The sequence below is a fragment of the Wyeomyia smithii genome, chromosome 3, assembly GCF_029784165.1.
Source record: "Wyeomyia smithii strain HCP4-BCI-WySm-NY-G18 chromosome 3, ASM2978416v1, whole genome shotgun sequence".
In the NCBI taxonomy this organism is placed as follows: domain Eukaryota; kingdom Metazoa; phylum Arthropoda; class Insecta; order Diptera; family Culicidae; genus Wyeomyia; species Wyeomyia smithii.
Genome location: NC_073696.1, coordinates 221,403,366 through 221,422,524, shown reverse-complemented (window position 1 = coordinate 221,422,524; position 19,159 = coordinate 221,403,366). Strand labels below are relative to the sequence as shown.

General features: G+C 37.9%; 2 protein-coding genes across 2 annotated transcripts in view; both read right to left on the bottom strand.

Moving 5' to 3' along the window:
* Positions 1–19,159, bottom strand: part of LOC129730427 (uncharacterized) — a 291,440-nt gene that overhangs the window by 163,709 nt on the left and 108,572 nt on the right. The gene's annotated exons all lie outside the window — the stretch shown is intronic.
* LOC129729077 (uncharacterized) overlaps positions 3,549–19,159 on the bottom strand; it is a 31,659-nt gene continuing 16,048 nt past the window's right edge. The window contains exons 7-10 of the mRNA XM_055687558.1: positions 4,392–4,555; positions 4,025–4,308; positions 3,722–3,974; positions 3,549–3,662 (exon numbers count right to left, since the gene is read on the bottom strand). Coding sequence (XP_055543533.1) covers positions 3,549–3,662; positions 3,722–3,974; positions 4,025–4,308; positions 4,392–4,555 — 815 coding nt within the window. The remainder of the gene's footprint in view (positions 3,663–3,721; positions 3,975–4,024; positions 4,309–4,391; positions 4,556–19,159) is intronic.

Below are 19,159 nucleotides of genomic sequence, written 5' to 3'. Positions count from 1 at the left end.
AACATGCTATTTGGCCTATATAAGAGCCTGTTTCAGCCGAAGCCGCTCATAATAGCTCTAGACAGCGACAACGGCAGTCGTCCGTTCTTAGCAGCAGCCCTAGCCCTGTGGTTGGTCACCACGTCTCAGAAGCAGCGCGGTTCTTCTCAGCGTGTGTCGCCAGACTGCCATTATTCCCCCCGTGTTGGGGCAGCATGAAGATTGCCATCAGGAAATCAAAAAAAATGCAAAAAAAAATTTAAAAATCAAAATGCCTTTTTCAAGGCAAATAAACAAGTCATTGACAGTCAATAATTTTTGACAACGCAAGCAAGCATTCTGTGTTGAATCCTAGCAATTTAAATCTGTCGCACCCGTCTAATTTACTGTGAAATAGCTTTTACAGTGCATGTTGTCCGTGTATCTTAACTCCCCCACTGTTAAGGCAGCTAAAAGGTTGCGATCAGCAACCGATTTTGAACCGCGATATGCCTTTTTCAAAGCAAATAAACAAATCATTGAAAATTAATAATTTTCTGGCATCAGCACGAGCAGACATTCTATGCGGGATGCAATCACATTTTGTTGTAGTTGTCTAGTTTTTACTTTATTTAGGAAACTCCCCACGGTAGGGGCAGCGCAAAGGCTGCGATCAGCATAACCGACTTTGAATAATAAACTGCCCTGTTAGAACGCATTCACAAAAGCAGTTAGTTCGACTATGCAGAGGTAATATGAAGTCGATTCAATCAATCAGCATGAACAGAATTTCGTCGTCTCCCAGTTGTCAAGTTGCAACACGCAACAGCGAGCAAACGAAATCGCTTGATGTTACAAACCGCAATAAGATACGGGTTAGAACCGTTGCGTGTGTGAGAGCACCATCGGTGTTTATTCGCTGGATACAAAAATCATATGCGAATTGTGGAATAATTTGTTTGAAGAACATCAGGGAATGGAACAACTGAACTGAAAGGCGTGGCCTATTTCGTAGCACCCTTCGGCTATAAAAGAGTGTTTCTGGGAAAACTAGCTACATTCATTAGTCGGAAGGTGAACTGGATGGACCGTCCACAACGTTGACAGCAGTAACAGCAGATATCGGCACTCAGCAGTAACAGACCATAGCAGCGGGTTGCGCCTGTGGTTGCCTTCAAATTAAACAAATCACTTGCCCTGTGGTTGGTCACCACATCTCAGGCCTCTGCCTGAGAGCGAACGCCAACGCGAGCGATCGGGCGAGATTTTTGCCGTACATCAGCCAGCACTTCCTCTAATGGAAAAGTTGGATCATTTTGTTCAGAAGAATATTACTGTCGGTAATATTACAGAGCTGCGATTGCGTTATATCCGATATGGAATTGAACAATTGTTCTTTTGAGGACAAATAAAACACTTAATTTGAAGAGTTAATAGTTTTGGGTACCAGTAGCAGTATGGTAACAGCCTCAGCGGTAGGTGCAGCCGGTACTTCCATGAGGCGGATGTTATAAGGAAGTAAATGGAAGCGGCACGGCGAAACAGTTCGGGTGTGCTTAGACGCGCGTCATTTTTCGTTGTTGATATTATTCCCCACATGAAACGACGCGCTTTCGTACGATAGCGGCGGTATCAGCGGTAGATGCATTTGCCAACACTTGTTCCAGTAAATCCGTGTCTAATTTCCAATGTGAAAACACCTTTCTATTGTGTTGGCCGTGCGCATTAGACCTCTGCCAGGCTAAACGCGAAAAGCGGCGCCGTAAGTAGAGCTGTGTAAAAGTATTCTACTTCAACCTTGCGGTCGTGGCTTTGCACACAACCCTCCTGTGATTTTTAACGAGAGCAGGTTTCGTTCTATCTTTTACTCAGCGATGTGGAATTCCATTAATTGATTCTTGAACAAGTTTATACATTTTCTCAAATTTGTTCTTTTCCCATTTGGACTAAAGGTCAAATAAAGAACGTCCAGTATACGCTCGAAAAGTATGTTTCGTCTTCAACAAAAAAGACAAATAATATCAGTTACACAGAGTTTATATTATTTGGGTAGGTTTTTGGATTGTATTAGGATTGGATTTGGATTGAAGTGACAGATAGCGGCCGCAAACAGGATCTTTTACGATATGCGTAGCCACCCAAGGTCCCACAGCATGCATGTCCGCACGAAATTTGCGCTCTACAGAACGCTGATTCTCCCGGTGGTCGATTAGCGAGTAGTTGGAGTCTTCGAGTGTAGGATTCTGCGTGGAATACTTAGCGGAAAACTGGAGAGTGGACTGTGGCGTAGGTGTATGAACCACGAGATGAACCAAGCATTTTTTTGTGTAAGATTTAGACCACTGCGACCATTATTTTGATCTTTTGTGGTAATGAACCAAGCATACCAACATGCGGATATCATCAAACTGATATCCGCATGCTGGTAAGCTACAGTGAACCCGACAGAGGTAGGCGACTTCGTGGTAGACTGCGTCACAGAACAGATATGCAACTTCGAACAAAACTCTGCAGCAAATCGGTGCCCAAGCTTTCGCATTCATTTTTTGCTGTTCCATCCTACATTGATTTTACAGTGCATCGTTCGTACAGTTCGCTCCAATAGTTTGAACATGTACCAAAATACTATTTTTTTTTTTGCTTTAATGTCCAGGCAAAAAGGTGATCTTGAATAGTTGAATCTATCAAAATCAAGCTAAGACAGGATCGCATTCAAGAGATCTTTAAAGTGGAAATTCAGTAACAATTCACAATCAACGTCAATGAAACAAATTACACTAAAATCTTTCAACCATTCAAACATTGTCTAACTAATTTTCTTGGATCGTACACCTCGCGACTGCTAAAACTATTTTAACCTGTTAGTTGAATATTTTCCTTGGACTTGGAAACCGAATTTCTCGATCAACGACAGTATTTATTTCTCGTACCGTTTTTAATACCTAACATTGCTAGAAATGCATATCAGACGCGCTGTACAAACACTGCTTACTTCATTAGGTACAATGTAAAAATTGATTATCGTTAGTCACGATATTCAGTTTTCAACTTGGGCAACAATGAAATTCATTAAAAATATATCTACATAAAAACCGTTGCACGCATGCGGGTGGTACTGTACGTTTGTCATGAAAAGGCACCCTCGCCATACCAGTACCGGGGAGAACAAAGGATTCTCTCGATGAAAAAGCGGCGAGAGCTCATACAGTCCTTTTGTTGAATGAATGGAATATAAGCGTAATGAAATTTCGAGTGTAAAATGCATGCTCTCCACCGCTAGATGTCGATACTTGAAATAAAGAGATTTTGTCTCGTTTTTGGTTCTTCAGTTGAACAGATGTGACTGCGTACTCGTTGGTTGTGTGGTGTGGATGAGGATGAAGACTGGAGAAGACTAACCCAAGATTTAGTGATTTGAAGACGAATTCTTGATTCGCGGTTAACAACGTGTTACCATGAAAGAAAGTAAGTGTAATAGATTTCAATTGAATTTCGATCACAATTGGATTAGATTTCATGTTTTGAATTTTGGTTCGCTGGTTCGCATTGAAAGATTTTCAAAATTCAGAGATAACCTAATCTGAATCTTTCTAAACATCCTTCGAAAAAGCTAGGGCTGAACACGGAGCAACATCTCCAATTCCTTCGGTATTCTCAGCGAACTTAAGCATGACTAATTCGTAAGTCGCTACCGTTCCTGCCATCTGAAAAAAAAAAATAAAAAAAAAATACGGAGATAAAAATATGCAATACAATCTCTCACCGCCATCATGGTTCGTTTGGTTAAATGAAAAAATCCCATTCCCGAAAGTGCCACCCGTGCGGTACGAAGTTGACAGGCAAATCGATCCAGCTCTAGGCACCAACCGATATTTGGGACCATAATGCAAACTGATCGTGGTGCCAGAGCAGCTTCATTGACCATTGAAGCCGTATAGAAAACTAGGGCCGTTTTCGAGATGAGGTAAATCAGAGAATACCAGTGATTGATGGCCGATGCTAAGCTTTCCTCTTTACTGGAATAGAAATCTTCAGTCATGTATGAATACTTAAAAAGCAATCATACCGGCTGATGTTGAGCAGCTGGAAGCAGATCAGGTACAAATTCGTTCCACAGGAGCTGATGATGAGCGAGGCTAGTAAATTGTTTGCCGTATCAACAAGATCACACAACTGCACATACTGCGAGCGAATTTCGATCCAGAATTGCTCGTTCGCAATCATTATGCCATTAGCGAACTGACGAATCTTTTCGTGGATATGTTTGAAGTATGTTATCAAGCCCAGCGAGACTAGGATAATCATCAGGTCTTGGCAGGTCCAGGCCATCGTGAGAGCCGCGTTGGCATACTACAAGGTAAGAATGAATTATAATTCCAAACTACTGTTTAAAATTGAAAATTAAAAGAGCTTACGATTTTCTAAATACCTACCTCGAAACACATGAGAATTAATATGTTATAATTAACGTGTTTAAAAACGAATGAATAATGTCTGGATGCGAAGTATCGAGGAAAATCACGTACGTCCCAATGACAGAACTGAGCTTCTCGGTATTGATTGTACACATCGGCTGTTTTAGACAACATATGCTCAACTGTAAACACAAAAATTTAAAATTTAAAATTTTGCTACCAATACTCGTAGAAAGCAGAATCAGCTGAAAACAGAAAAATGTGAAAAATTAAGCTTAAGTTTACTTTATGTCAGAAAAAGGCCGAAAGCTGCAATCAAAAATTGATTTCAACTTAACTACAAAAAAACTAAAACATATATAAAAGATAGAAAGAAAGCACACAAAAGTTTATGCTGTAAAACATCCCCAAAATTCAGAAGTCGAAAAAGAAAATAATTCTGAACACAAATTTAAGTGACTAAAAATTACGTTAAAATTCCAGCCGATGAAACAGAAGTGAACCGATTCCAGAATGCTTCAGCTGTGATGGTATGGGGAGCAATATCCAACAGAGGAAAAAAATTTCCACTGCTGTTCATCGACAGGGGCGAGAAAATGAATAAAGAGTACTATCTACAATAAGCCATTGAAGACCATTTGCTGCCTTGTGCAAAGGAATCTCCCAGATGGACTCAAGGTACGATGCCGGCCTAACAAGCCAGTCGTCTCGTCGTAGGTTCGAGTCTCAGCTCGGGAGAGACTGTTAGTGTCAGTAGAATTGTAGCACTATCCCCGCAATTGTCCTGTACACTAGAGACGAGTTCGGGTCGGGTTCGGGTTTGAAAATTTTCGAAAATGTCGGGTACGGGTCGGGTTCGGGTTTTGCGAAAAAAATATTTTCGGGTTCGGGTCGGGTTCTGGTCGGGTTCGGGTCGGGTTCTGGTCGGGTTCGGGTTTAAAAATGTCGGGTTCAGGTCGGGTTTGGGTATGAAAACCCGAAACCCGACTATAAAATCTATGAAATCTCGGGTTCGGGTTTCAAAGAAATAAAATTTTCGGGTTCGGGTCGGGTTCGGGTTTGAACGAAAAAAAAAAAAGTTTCGGGTTCGCGTCGGGCTCGGGTTTCGACCGAGAAAAAAATTCGGGTTCGGGTCGGGTACGGGTTTGAAAATCATCAAACCCGATCATCTCTACTGTACACTAAACAGTCAGCTGCGAAGTCTGTGTATAAATAAACAGAAGGTCGAGTTCCGAATTGGATTGGGGCACCAAGGCTTTGCTTTTTGCTTTTACCAAGGAATTATTTGGAGAAAAGAAGTTTCTGCTTTCAACAAGATTCAGCGCTAGGGCATTGGTTGTTCAGAAATGGTGCAACGAGAATTTACCGTGTTCTATTAGCATCTCTAAATGACTCGCATCCTTTCCTGATTTGAATCCATTGGAATTCAGCGTGTGGGGGTATATGCTGAGTGAAGCAAAACATGACTTTGGACACTTTTAACTTGGTACCCATACCAAGTGCACCATGTACAAGACGCTTGTAAGACCAGTAGTCCTCTAGGACTATCTTCGGCGGAGTATGTGAGGATGGCGTATTGCGGCGAAGGATGAACCACGAGCTGGCGCAACTCGACAGCGAACCCAGTATCCAGAAAATCGCGAAAGCTGGAAGGGTACAATGGGCGGGACATGTTGTAAGAATGCCGGACAACAATCCCGCAAAAATGGTGTTCGTCGCGAATTCAGCCGGTACAAGACGTAGAGGTGCACAACGAGCTAGGTGGTTAGGCCAAGTGGAGCAAGATCTTGGAAGTGTGGGACTCTCAAGAAACTGGAAACAAGCTGCTATGGACCGAGAACGTTGGCGTAACATCGTGAAGCAGGTGAAATCCTGAGGGATGTTTCACCAGGAAAGTAATTAAAGTAATAATCGTTTGGTAAAAAACTGGGAGGAAATGCCGACCGAAGTCATGCGTGTGGCTTGTGATAATTTCGAGAAGCGTTTGCGAGCCATAATCAAATGTTGAAAGATTTAAACTGAACTGATTCAACTCTACTATACTACTCTATCATGATAATAAAAAAACAGAGTTCTAGTTTTATGACATAAATAAAGTGTATCACTTCCACGGTGATACCCTGTAAAAACGCATTTGGTCGGCGTGCGACCAGACCGAACCAAGCGCCATTTTCTTTAAAATCGAGTTATTAGCACCAGTGGATGTGCAAACTGATAATCTATGTTCCATTAAAGAATGAAATCACTTGAACAGTTCATAGGCGTGTGTTAATAAAAAATCTCTGTAGCACTTTGTGAAAAGAACAAAGTTGCGTTCGGCCAGAGTGAATCGTAGACACAGACATGGTATCTAAAGAAAGTGATTGTTTGTGATTTAAAAGCAAACTTTGCGATTTATTTTAACCAGTAACTGATTTCTCCGCTTCGGACAGCTCGTTAATACGACTGTCATCAGAATTAGATAAATAAACAGCCAGGTGGTTTTCGTAGAGCCGAATTTCGTTTCAATGGGCAAATCACTTTTTTTCAAGATCTTGTTGAGCCAAACCGAACCAAGTGCATTTTATTTTCATTTGATATTTTTCAAATAACATTAAGTTTTTTCTTTTAACAAACGTCAGGACTGGGTTAATATAGACAATACCCGCTTCAAAATACCAGAGCATTCCATATTGATACTATCTTAACACTTAACACTTGGAGCGCTTTGGCACCAGAAAATAGAGCAACAGAAATGAAACATTGCTTGTTTATCAACTGTATAATTTTTGATACAGATTGGACTGAGAGATAAAGCAGCGTTGATATCTATGAGTTACGTTTGACTAGTGAGAAAAATTAGCTTGTTAAATAGTCAAGTTGATATGTTGTAGTAAATAGGTTTGACCTAGGACAGGACGTGACAAGAGCAACCAAAAATCACCCAAAGTTCTGTCAAAGCGAAAGCCCTTTCTGGTTGGTCGATTTTACTTAGCGCACTGTTAAAATTTATTATTAGTCGTTACGGTTGGCCGTGCTGCGAAAACTATCGGTATTTTTTGTTCACACTGTTTTTGCTTACCAAGTGAATGAACAGCTTTTGGTTCAACAATTTTTTGAATTTTTTTCATACACTATACTGGGTAATGTCTATAACAATCAACATTCGAAATGTTATTCATGTTTTTGACACTACGTATGATAAACAATAGCAGATTCATTTCATGATAAGCAAGAGGAACCTAAAATGAGTTGAAATTATAGGTGGTTCAAATAAATTTAACATATATCTTCAAATCAATTGAACTAGCATTGTAAAATGAATTAATTAAAATTGAAATCCAGAACTTGGAGAATCCTTGATATTTATATTTTCCTAATTAAACATTTTTGGAAACACTGGCAAGCGACGTGCCGAAAAATCACAATGTTTCATGAGGGCAATTTTGAACGAAAAGAAGAATAACTAGAAGCCACTTGTCACGCCCTGTCCTAGGGTTTGACCAGACCGAACTGAAGACCATTTTTTTAAATTTTTGTTCGACCAGAGTGAACTGAGTGCATAGGTGTCAAAAATAAAAACCAAATATTTTATCAATTATTGCTATTTTTCGTGTGTTTATCATAACAGGACATTTATTAAGCCTTATTCATTACGTGTTAGCATTGAATTATTGATTAGTTCAAACACGATTATTTTTGTGTGGTCAACCTTCAAATGTCAATTACTCAAAACAATGTGTTTGGCGCTTGGCTCGGTCTGGTCGCACGCCGACCATTTGAAGATAAAAAAATCGAACATGAAAGAAAAACAATTTTCCTCGAGCCGGTTCAAACCTTTTTTAAGAAAATGCTCGAAATTTAGCCCCAAAAATGAAAATTATTTTAGAAAGACAGCTAGGACCACAAACCAGAATAATATCAAAGTACAGACCCGGTTCGGTTTGAGTACGGTTCAATTTCGTCTTTTTTACCAATTTAAGCTCAACAATCGCCAAAAGAAAAATGTTCTGGTTTATTATGTTGCCGAGGAGGATGATCGAAATCGGTGAACTGGTTCCGAATATATGGCCGGAACATATGCCGGAAATATAATTGTCATGGTAAAAGCAGTTCTTAGAACCGTACCATGCCTCTAATTACTCTGGTGGTCATAGTAAATGTCTAAGTCGTCATAGGTCACAGGCGGACCTGACCCGATTGTGTTCCGAATACTCCCGGATCATTGAGCCAAAATCCATCAAGCGACCCCTATGACGACTTGAAATACCACAAAAGATCAAAACAATGCTCACTGGAAAAATGAAATTCCCACTAAATAAACGCCGCTTAACTGGCAACCTGAAATATAGCATTTCTTTTGTAAAATTGGTCAACAAAGAGATTGTCGATGGTTTCATCCTGTGCTGGGCGCGAGAAAATGTCTATTTTGCCTTTTCACCCTCTATTTGCGGGTTGGATTTCCTCTGTCGTAGCTACGAATGCCGCTGATTTTTTTTTGCGCAAAAATGAACAAAATCCACGAATACATTAGCGAGAGACTCAATAGAGATGGTTTCACTCGGTTCCCGGCCCTTTAAATTGTATATTTCTCCCCATTCAACCTTATTTATGTGATTTCCGGGTTAAAAGATGTATAAAATAAAACGCCGCTCAGCTTACGACCGAGGTGATATATTTTGCCCCATTTTACCTTATTTTGTGATTTTTATTCTCAAATTCATACAATCACAATTGTCGCTGAGCTTTTTGCTCAAAAATAGACCTATCCTATATAAAAAGTTCTAAACAATCGGATGGTGATGATTACCTGACCGTGTTGGTGGTATATTTTGCCTCATTTTACGTTATTCATGTGATGTTCATATTTAAATCTATAGGGCTCAAAAGTTTCGTCTTCTCGAAAGTCAATTTTTTCCCATTAGGAGGTAGAGAGAAAAAAAAATTTTTTTTCCGATTAGGTAGGGTAGAGCGGGGCTAGTTGGTCATTTTTGGTCGAAATATTCTGTAACTATTTTTAGAGAATATTATTGCAAAAACTCATGACATGAAAATGTTGCGTTATGTTTGTAGCTTTTAGAAAAAATATTAACGACTCATAATAGTTTACGATTTTGCGAATGTTTAATGTTTTTTAAGTGGATGTCAAAGTGGCCAACTAGTCCCTCAGGTGAGGTAAGTTGGTCAGGGTGTGGGGTAAATTGACCATTCATTGATGATGTGCATACGACCAATCATTCACGCTAGTATGTGACCAACTAGCCCCTTATCTATTCAATATGAAAATTACTTAAAATGTATGAAAATAAAATTTTGGCAAAAATTTGCTTTACACAACTTAAAACTAACAAAAAGGACTTTCATTCTGCATTGAACTAGGTTTATTTCAAATTGGCTAGCTTTGTTCAGACAAAAAGAATTGATTGCCAATTTGGCACCAACCTGTATTTATTATACACACTTAAAAAATTTCGCCGAATCTCGGCGTTGTTTGTGCCGAGATTTGGACAGCCGAGTGCTCGGCAACCATCTCGGCTGAATCTCTTTTGCCGAGAATCTCGGAAAACCAATATTTGACAGATGTCATTTTATGCCGAGAATCGCGGTACACAGTTGACTGTGCTCTCGGCAAATCCAGCCGAGAAGCGGCAAACCAGTCCAACGATCTTTCGGTTATATAAGCTGAATGTTCGGCACAGTAAAGAGCCGTTTTTTTCAGTGGAATTCAAACGCAGAAAATAGTTTTGCTGTGAATAAGGTAAGCAAAGTTCTTTCAAAAGATAAATTATAAGCTCGATGAGTTTTATTAAGTAAAGAAAACTATTCATACTAAATCTTCAATACTTATCTTTATCTTGCTCGCCAGTAGGGCATTGAGCTAAACATCTAATCTAAAATTACGTCTAATGCCTATCCCTAAAACAAATACAATATTGTATTCACACGATTTGAAACTACACTTTTTGAGTTCCAGCCATTTCCCCCCAAACTGTACTACATTTTTTTCGGCTACCGGATTGTAAACACTTGTAATTTGCACGAATTTCAGCCAAACTTGTATCCGATTCCTGTTTGCTCACCCGTAACACGCATAAATTTGCACTAAGAAAAATGGCGGCAACTCGTTCATGAGAATGACAGCTGTATTGCCGAAACACGGCAACGAGTAAAATTTATGCCGAGATACCAGTAATGTTTTTGCTGACCTCGGCATCAACAGTGTTCACCGATAAATTCGGCGAAAAATAGAGACGAGATTCGTCAAGCTTAGTTTTTTGGACGAAGTCTCGGCAAAATGATCTGACAACTGTCGGCAACCGGCATTTTTTTGCTGAAATACCGGTTGACTCCAAAGTTGCCGAGTGAACTCGGATGTTTTTTTGCCGAGATCGAGATCCAGTTTTAAGTGTGTACATCCTAATCAAAACTGAACTGTATTTTGTTGTTTAGTTTCTCTCTCAACTAGCCCCGCTCTACCCTACACCAGATCTCGACGTTTCGTGCATTTTAAAGACATTTGGCATAAAAAAATTCGATATCGACGATGTTATGAACTACTACCTGTGCATTTTTTCATCAGTCGAAAAGTTAAAACATTGATCGCTTCGAGGCGATTCAGCTGAAATATTGCATTGCTGGGTATTGGAATCCGAGCTTGATATGAATACAAAGTAAATGTATGAAGCTCTTACTCAGTTAGAGTGAAAATGGTTAAACCTGCGGAAAAAGTTGGTCCCCTGAAACTCAATTACACTATGTAAACCTGCTCATTTAAGTTAGCAAGCTCATTAAAATTTGCAGTAGTTTTTTCTTTCCTTTAATGAGGTGGTAATTCATCACAAAACATCCCTCCTCCCTATACATAAATAAATGAATAAATAAATAAATAAATAAATATATAAATAAATAAATAAATAAATAAATAAATAAATAAATAAATAAATAAATAAATAAATAAATAAAAATATAAATAAATAAAAAGAATAAACTTTATATCCCTGCTTCCTTTCAACTATACGCACATTCGCAGTTTGTTTTTTTTTTCGGAATGTAAACCCGGAAAACCGGATTTTTGGGAATAAAAAAATCTTACGGGACACCACTAACGCTTATTTGAAAACTAATGAGCTTCAGAATCTTTTGGTGCTAAAACTATCGTAATATGAGGAAAACTGCAAATGTTATAAGAATTTTAATTTGTGAGTATCCGGGTACCCCGTTAGACGCGTAAAGGTACTTTTTTTCGTCGAGCTCATAATGGTTTCGCTTACTCTACAAAAATAACGTTTTATTAAATAAAAAATTCTCTGCCCCCCACGCAAAACGGAGTAGCTACGGCTCTGTGCTGTCTACAATGGTAAAATATAGGGTAAGGAACGGCTTAAGCAGTAGCGCCTATTTTAATCAGTCGCAGAAAACAGGCCTCAAACTCCTGCTTTTTGATCAATATTAGTGTTCGACATCGGACCGGGTAGGGTCCGGTAAAAGTCCGATCCGGTCCGGCCCGAAGTCCGATCGGACCGGAACCTTCAAAGACCGATTTTTTTCCGGACCGGACCGGAACGAAGCCATCCGGACTTCGGAACGGACCGGGTAATGCTTTCCGGACCCCGGCGTTTTCGGTGAAAAAAAAAAATTATTTAATTTAGGTCATAGAACGCTGCAAGTTTTTCATCCTTTTTGATTTTCTTCGCTGCTTTTATTAAAAGTCAACCCATATGGCTTTGCTCGCCTTTTTACCCTGTAATATATGCTTTAATTGATAACATGGTTCTTATAAAATTAGAAAGACATTGATTGATACATTTTTTTGATATTTCAATTTTGCTCCTGCTATCACTTCGAAACTAGTGAACAACTGATAGACTCGCACAACTTGTTCTGAGTTTGTGCTTAATTCAAGGTGGTCAGCGAACCGGGAAAACCTTGAAAACAGGGAAAAAGCCGGGAATTCGAAACTGAACCGGAAAAACCGGAAAATTTATCATGTCCTTTTCTAAAATTATTTTTCATTTACACATGCTTGGGATCTGTTGTATTAGTTCAACGCACTATACATTTTCTGCCATCTCACAAACACTGGAAGGTTCAAGGAACCATTTAGTTGGTCTCGGGGTAAAGTGCTGGAGTAACAAGCCAACAAGTCGTCATACGTTAGAATCTCGACTAAGAAAGACGACCGTTAGAGTCAATAGGATCCTAGCGCTAGCCCCGCAATTGTTCTGTACACTAACAGTTGGCTGCGATTGTTTCTCTCTAATTTGTCTCCCTTCTCATTCGCACTGATTAGGGCTTCAACAGTAAGTGGCGATCAAACATGAAAAAAACAACCACCACTTTACAGGATCAACGTCTAATGTCTTTTATGGCTGAGTTTGTTTTAAAGTTATGTACCGAATTCTTCACAATTGATGTAAAAATAATCTTTAAAAAGAAACAAGATTTGAATCTTGGGTTACAAATCGCCAACAAAAACCTACAAAGCCCAGGGAAGGTAAAACATTAAATTACTAAAAAATATTTTGAAGGCCAGAGAAGTCAAGAATGATTCCAATAAAATTTTATATGTTAACTTGAAATAGGCAAAAACTAAACTACGATAAAAAAATATTTTAAACCTGAAACAAGTAATGCCTCCACCAACCACTTTATTCACTCACAATCAACCAAAACTGATCTAGATTCAATCCTCCGGAGATTTTCTGAGGCGAAAAATCTCTGGGTTCTTCTATCGCATGGGAAAGTGAAGCCGTTGGAACCGGTCCGTTAATCAACGGATCGTTAGTTAAGATTCTAGTTGAAGTCGCCTTCCCGGGTGTCGGTGATTGACATAATAGTGGCAGAAATAGACCATCAGAAAATAAGCAAAAATTAAAAAATCGTAACCTAACCCATTCCCGGCGTATGATGCCATATGGCATTACCTGACATTCAAACTTTGATATGAGTTCAACAATTATACTTGAAAATTTACACGAGGAAACTATTCAGCATCGTAAGAGAATAGATTGATGCTTAATATGCAATACAGTTTATATTAATTATGCATATAGTTGATTAGTAATAAGAGTTAAAAGTTCATTGTTTGAGGTAAAAACTGAATTTTCTCTTCACCGGTAATCGGTTAAGCTTAAATCCGCTTGAGAAAATGTCTTGAGGCCAGAAACTTCAGAAATTGATTTTAAAGAATTTGCGTTTCAAAAACCAGATGCAACGAAAATAATTTAAAATTCAATTCAAAATTTATTAAATAGCATTCTAGAGGCTTAAAATGCAGAGTAGGCTGTCCCAAAATTGCATGATGTCTGGAAACCTGGGGGCTCACCCTTAAAATGAAAGTTTAGGGTGTCAGAAAAAATCTTTATAAGGGCGAAAACTTTAGGAAATGATGTTTAAGGGGTGCACAAGCGGGATATTTGAAAAAAGTCAGGATTTTGAACATGTTGTTTTAAAAACAATCTAACACTTCAAATTTTAATAAATCGTTATGTCTTATTATTTCTAATGGATTCTTTATGGTTCAAACTATAAGCCAGATTTTTATTCAGAGCTGTTCAGGGTCCCAAGCATGCATTATGTATTTTTAAATTTTCCAAAAAGTTGATTTTTGAAAAAATTCCAGCATTCAATCGTTTGAAGTGGGTACCGTACTTTGAGCCATATAAAGTTCAATACCGTCAAAAGATGGGAAATTTAGTGGGGAATAACTTTGCCGAAGACACAATATGGCTATCTTTAACCCCAACAAAGTTATTCGTGATTTACTACTGATATATTTACTGCCGAACTTTATGAATAATTATTTTAAACATAGTATTCGACAACACATTAACCAAAATTGCTACGACCCACCACTAAACCGCACAAATGATTACGCCTATTCATAGCAAAGTACTTGTACATTTTTTATACACCGCATAGGGAACAATAGGTTGCAAGTCTGCTTTATTGCAATCGTTATTAAACTAACTCCTTGGTAGATACAATGAAACAATAGCAATATTTTTCGTACCACGATCCAGGGATCGTTGAACAAAGGCTATTTACGTATGCGTGCTCTCATTACTCAGCTCTCTACAGAGAAATGAGAAAGTTTAGGAGGTAGCGAACAAATACACTCCGTCTCCGACAAATATTTCATTATCAGTTAATCTCTAGAAGTCACGGGAAATAGAACAATAACTTATCATGTCGCCGAAAACGAAGCTCAAATACGATCTGATGTCCGGCATAGCAAGAAAGAACCTGCCCAAAAATCATTTTCCGTCGCAGCTTGAGATCATCAGTAACTTCCGGTACCACCTGGAAAATCGGAAATCATCAAAGGGACAAAGTGTTCAGAATGTGTCTACCGAGGCAATGGCAATTTGGGATCGGGCTGGTTTCTCGCATCAGCTCAAGCGGAACGTTGTTAGACGAGTTACCAAGCTTATAGCATCATGGCAAAGACTAAGGAAGGTCTATAAGAAGCGGGACTCAAGATCATTAGAAAGGTTGAAATCGAGTAAGATACAGATGAGTGAATTTTTCAACATCAGCGTAGAAAATATCGAAAGCGAATTACAACACGATGCGATCCGCGTGGAGTACTGGAACTATCAGAAACATAATAAAATTCCGTGTGTGTTCCCGAAAGCCATCCAAACAAATGTACCGGTTACCTGTGCACAGTGTCGTGAAAAGAAAACACGAAAAATTGAGAACAAATCAACAAGGTCGAATATTAACGCCCGAGAACTAGTCGTGGAAGATACAAGCCAGGTCCGGCGAAGTAAAAGACTGCAACCACTAACAAACGCTTTTATCGAAAATATTGACCGAAACCGAATCTCAAACCGTGGGGCTGTTGGGGTATTAGCAGCCACAGCTGTTGCCTTTGATATCAATCCACAAGAACTAAGTTTAAGCAAATCTACTCTTCACAGAAAACGCAAAGCAGTATGTTTGCCTGCACAGATTTATAATATTGATGTTTAATATGTCTTTCCATTCTCCAGGCCCGCCAAGAGATTGCTAAAGAAATTCAGGATAAGTTTCCAAAAGAGAAGTCTTTGGTCGTTCATTTTGATTCCGAGCAATTGTTGTTCAATCGCAAAAAAACTGAAAAGTTAGCTGTTGTCGTGACGGGTTTAGATTCTGTTGATCAAATCATCAGTTGCGAATTTATAGAACACGGTACAGGAAAAGTCGTAGCAGAACAAGTTTTTAAAAGCTTGAAACGCTGGAATCTCGATGAAGTTATTTGCGGAAAGTGTTATGACACCACCAATGTGAATTCAGGAGAAAAAAATGGTGCTGCGGTCATCCTAGAACGTCTACTTGGAAGAAAATTGCTGGATTTTCCGTGCAGGCACCACGTATATGAATTGATTCTTAAAACAGCCTACATGACATGTTTTGAACAACTGACAAGTTCTCCCGATGACGCTCTATTCAAATCATTTCGAAACGAATGGGATACAATAGATGAAAATGATTATGCTGGATTCCCTCTTGGTACCTAATTATAATTTGAGGTTTCCTCAAGAAAATAAAATAACATGTTTTATATTGTATTATCTTTAAAGGAACACTCGGACAAGAGGAAACTAAAAGTCTTGTTGATTTTTGCAGGCAAATGATCTTGCAAAAATTCATACGCGAGGACTATAAAGAACTTCTGCAGCTTTCATTATTGTGCCTTGGAGAAGGCGATCCAGTGGAAACTCGGCGCCCTGGTGCCCTACACCACGCCAGGTGGATGGCTCGGGCGATATATGGTCTCAAAATATACCTTTTCCGGGAACAATTCGAGACAGATAATGTCCAGCTTCACAGATTTGTGCTGTTTGTTGTGAAAATTTACGTGAAAGGGTGGTATGAATGTCCAGTGGCAACAGATGCACCAGTGAACGACTTGAGGTTTATGCAGTTCTTGCAAAATTTTGAGGATAAAGAGCTAAGCCAAAACACTTCTAGAAAGTTCGAGAAGCACCTTTGGTACTCAACAGAGCTCAATGTAAGTCTCTCTTTATTAAGTGATCGAGTAGATGAGGGAACAAAACGGAAGATGGTAGAAAATTTGAAAAAGCGGAGTAATGAAAGCTCTTTAACCAGACATAGAAAGTTCTCGGCCAAAAAAGGTCTGGCCGATTATGTAACCGAAAGATCCATGATCTTTTTTCAAATTTTGGGGCTAGAGAGCGGTTTCTTGAATGAAGATCCTACCAGCTGGAACTCACGAACTGATTACATTGAAGCGAAGAGGAAATGTAGCTCTTTAACGGTGATAAACGATCCAGCGGAACGAGCTCTCGGGACAGCAGGAGACTACAATGATTTTGGTCCAAAGTCCGACGAAGAGAAGGGGAATACACTACTGATGATTGCAAATAACCGTAAAAAAACAAAACAATTCATCGAAAAAGTCAGTAATTGATTACTTAAATTCATAATAATTGATTTATTTTTTTTTGACTCGTATTATTGGCTATTATAAATAAATTATAAGCACCTTTGGTACTCAACAGAGCTCAATGTAAGTCTCTCTTTATTAAGTGATCGAGTAGATGAGGGAACAAAACGGAAGATGGTAGAAAATTTGAAAAAGCGGAGTAATGAAAGCTCTTTAACCAGAGTTAGAAAGTACTCGGCCAAAAAAGGTCTGGCCGATTATGTAACCGAAAGATCCATGATCTTTTTTCAAATTTTGGGGCTAGAGAGCGGTTTCTTGAATGAAGATCCTACCAGCTGGAACTCACGAACTGATTACATTGAAGCGAAGAGGAAATGTAGCTCTTTAACGGTGATAAACGATCCAGCGGAACGAGCTCTCGGGACAGCAGGAGACTACAATGATTTTGGTCCAAAGTCCGACAAAGAGAAGGGGAATACACTACTGATGATTGCAAATAACCGTAAAAAAACAAAACAATTCATCGAAAAAGTCAGTAAGTGATTACTTAAATTCATAATAATTGATTAATTTTTTTTTGACTCGTATTATTGGCTATTATAAATAAACAATGTAAATATAGAAAAATGTGTATATTTTTTCTTCGCAGTAAATCACGAATAACTTTGTTGGGGTTGAAGATAGCCATATTGTGTCTTCGGCAAAGTTATTCCCCACTAAATTTCCCATCTTTTAACGGTATTGAACTTTATATGGCTCAAAGTACGGTACCCACTTCAAACGATTAAATGCTGGAATTTTTTCAAAAATCAACTTTTTCGATAATTTAAAAATACATAATGCATGCTTGGGACCCTGAACAGCTCTGAACAAAAATCTGGATTATAGTTTGAACCATAAAGAATCCATTAGAAATAATAAGACATAACGATTTATTAAAATTTGAAGTGTTAGATTGTTTAAAAAAAAAACATGTTCAAAAACCTGACTTTTTTCAAATATCCCGCTTGTGCACCCCTTAAACATCATTTCCTAAAGTTTTCGCCCTTATAAAGATTTTTTCTGACACCCTAAACTTTCATTTTAAGGGTGAGCCCCCAGGTTTCCAGACATCATGCAATTTTGGGACAGCCTAATGCAGAGCCTGTCTTAGTTTTTTTCTCAAATTGCGTGGATACTCCTCTAAAATCAGAAAGACATATTTTTCAATTAAAAAAGGCAAAACTATAAGGGCCATTGTGGAAATTATTCGCCTTAAAAATACTTGGAACAATACCACGTAAGGATAACAATGGTATCAAATTCGTCCTTTCTATATTGTCAAGACAATAACTAAGCCTCAAGAGATCCTTAAGAAAACGGAAAAAATATTTTGAACGACAGAAATACACACAGTTGTTCATAATTCAGCTCACAATTGCCATGAAACGTTTACAGAGACTAGAAAAAGATAAAAGATATGTTCAAATGTTTCTAAAGCTCTCGATAAAAGTCAGCAATCAGATTTTAATTTAAAGCCATAAATGCACCATGAATATGAAAAGAATTCAATGATATTATAAAAGTTATAAATTCAATTTTTTTAGATAGATTTTTGTTGAAAATTCGGAAATCTAGAACGCGGAATCAGAAAACACAAACCAATCTTCTTATTTAGCTTAAAAAGGCAAAAATTGTTTCTAAGTAGCAATAAAGTTAAATTGATTTAAATTTAGAATTTCAAATAGCTTTTTATTGAAAATTTTGAAATTAAGAACGCGGATTCAGAGAAAACTAAACAATCTTCTTATTTAGCTCAAAAAGACAAAAATTGTTTCTAAGTAGCAATAGAATTGTATCGAAGCCTGAAAGAAACTCATAATATCAATTTAAAATCGATTTCAAAACTGAAGTGTGTGAACACTAGGAAATGAGTAATAATCAGGTTGAAAATGCAAAAATTTATTTTTTATATTTATATTTATTCTTAAACAAATTTAAAATTGCCAGAAACGGCTATAATTGCAGATTCAGGCAAGGTGAAAAACTATCTCGATTCGGGGTCAAAAAAAATGTTCTAATTATTTTAAAAACTCTGAAAAATAACTAGAATGTTTCCTCTTATCAACTAAAAATGACTATGAACAAGTTATCAGGAAACAAGAAAAAAATAATAAAAAAATTTTACTGTCAATTTAGTAAAAAAATTTAAAGTCAATTCAATTTGAAATTAGGTTTTAAAAGAGAAAATGAACTCAGAATTGGGAATTTAGCTAAAAAAAATGCTAAATTTTAGTCTGACGAGAAATCAGAAGAAAAAACTCTAGAAAAGATTCCAAATTGAATTTAAAAAAAATCCACAATCATATTTGAAATTCAATTTAGAATTAGTGGAAAATGAATTTTTATATTTTATTTTTAAATAAGCACTTTG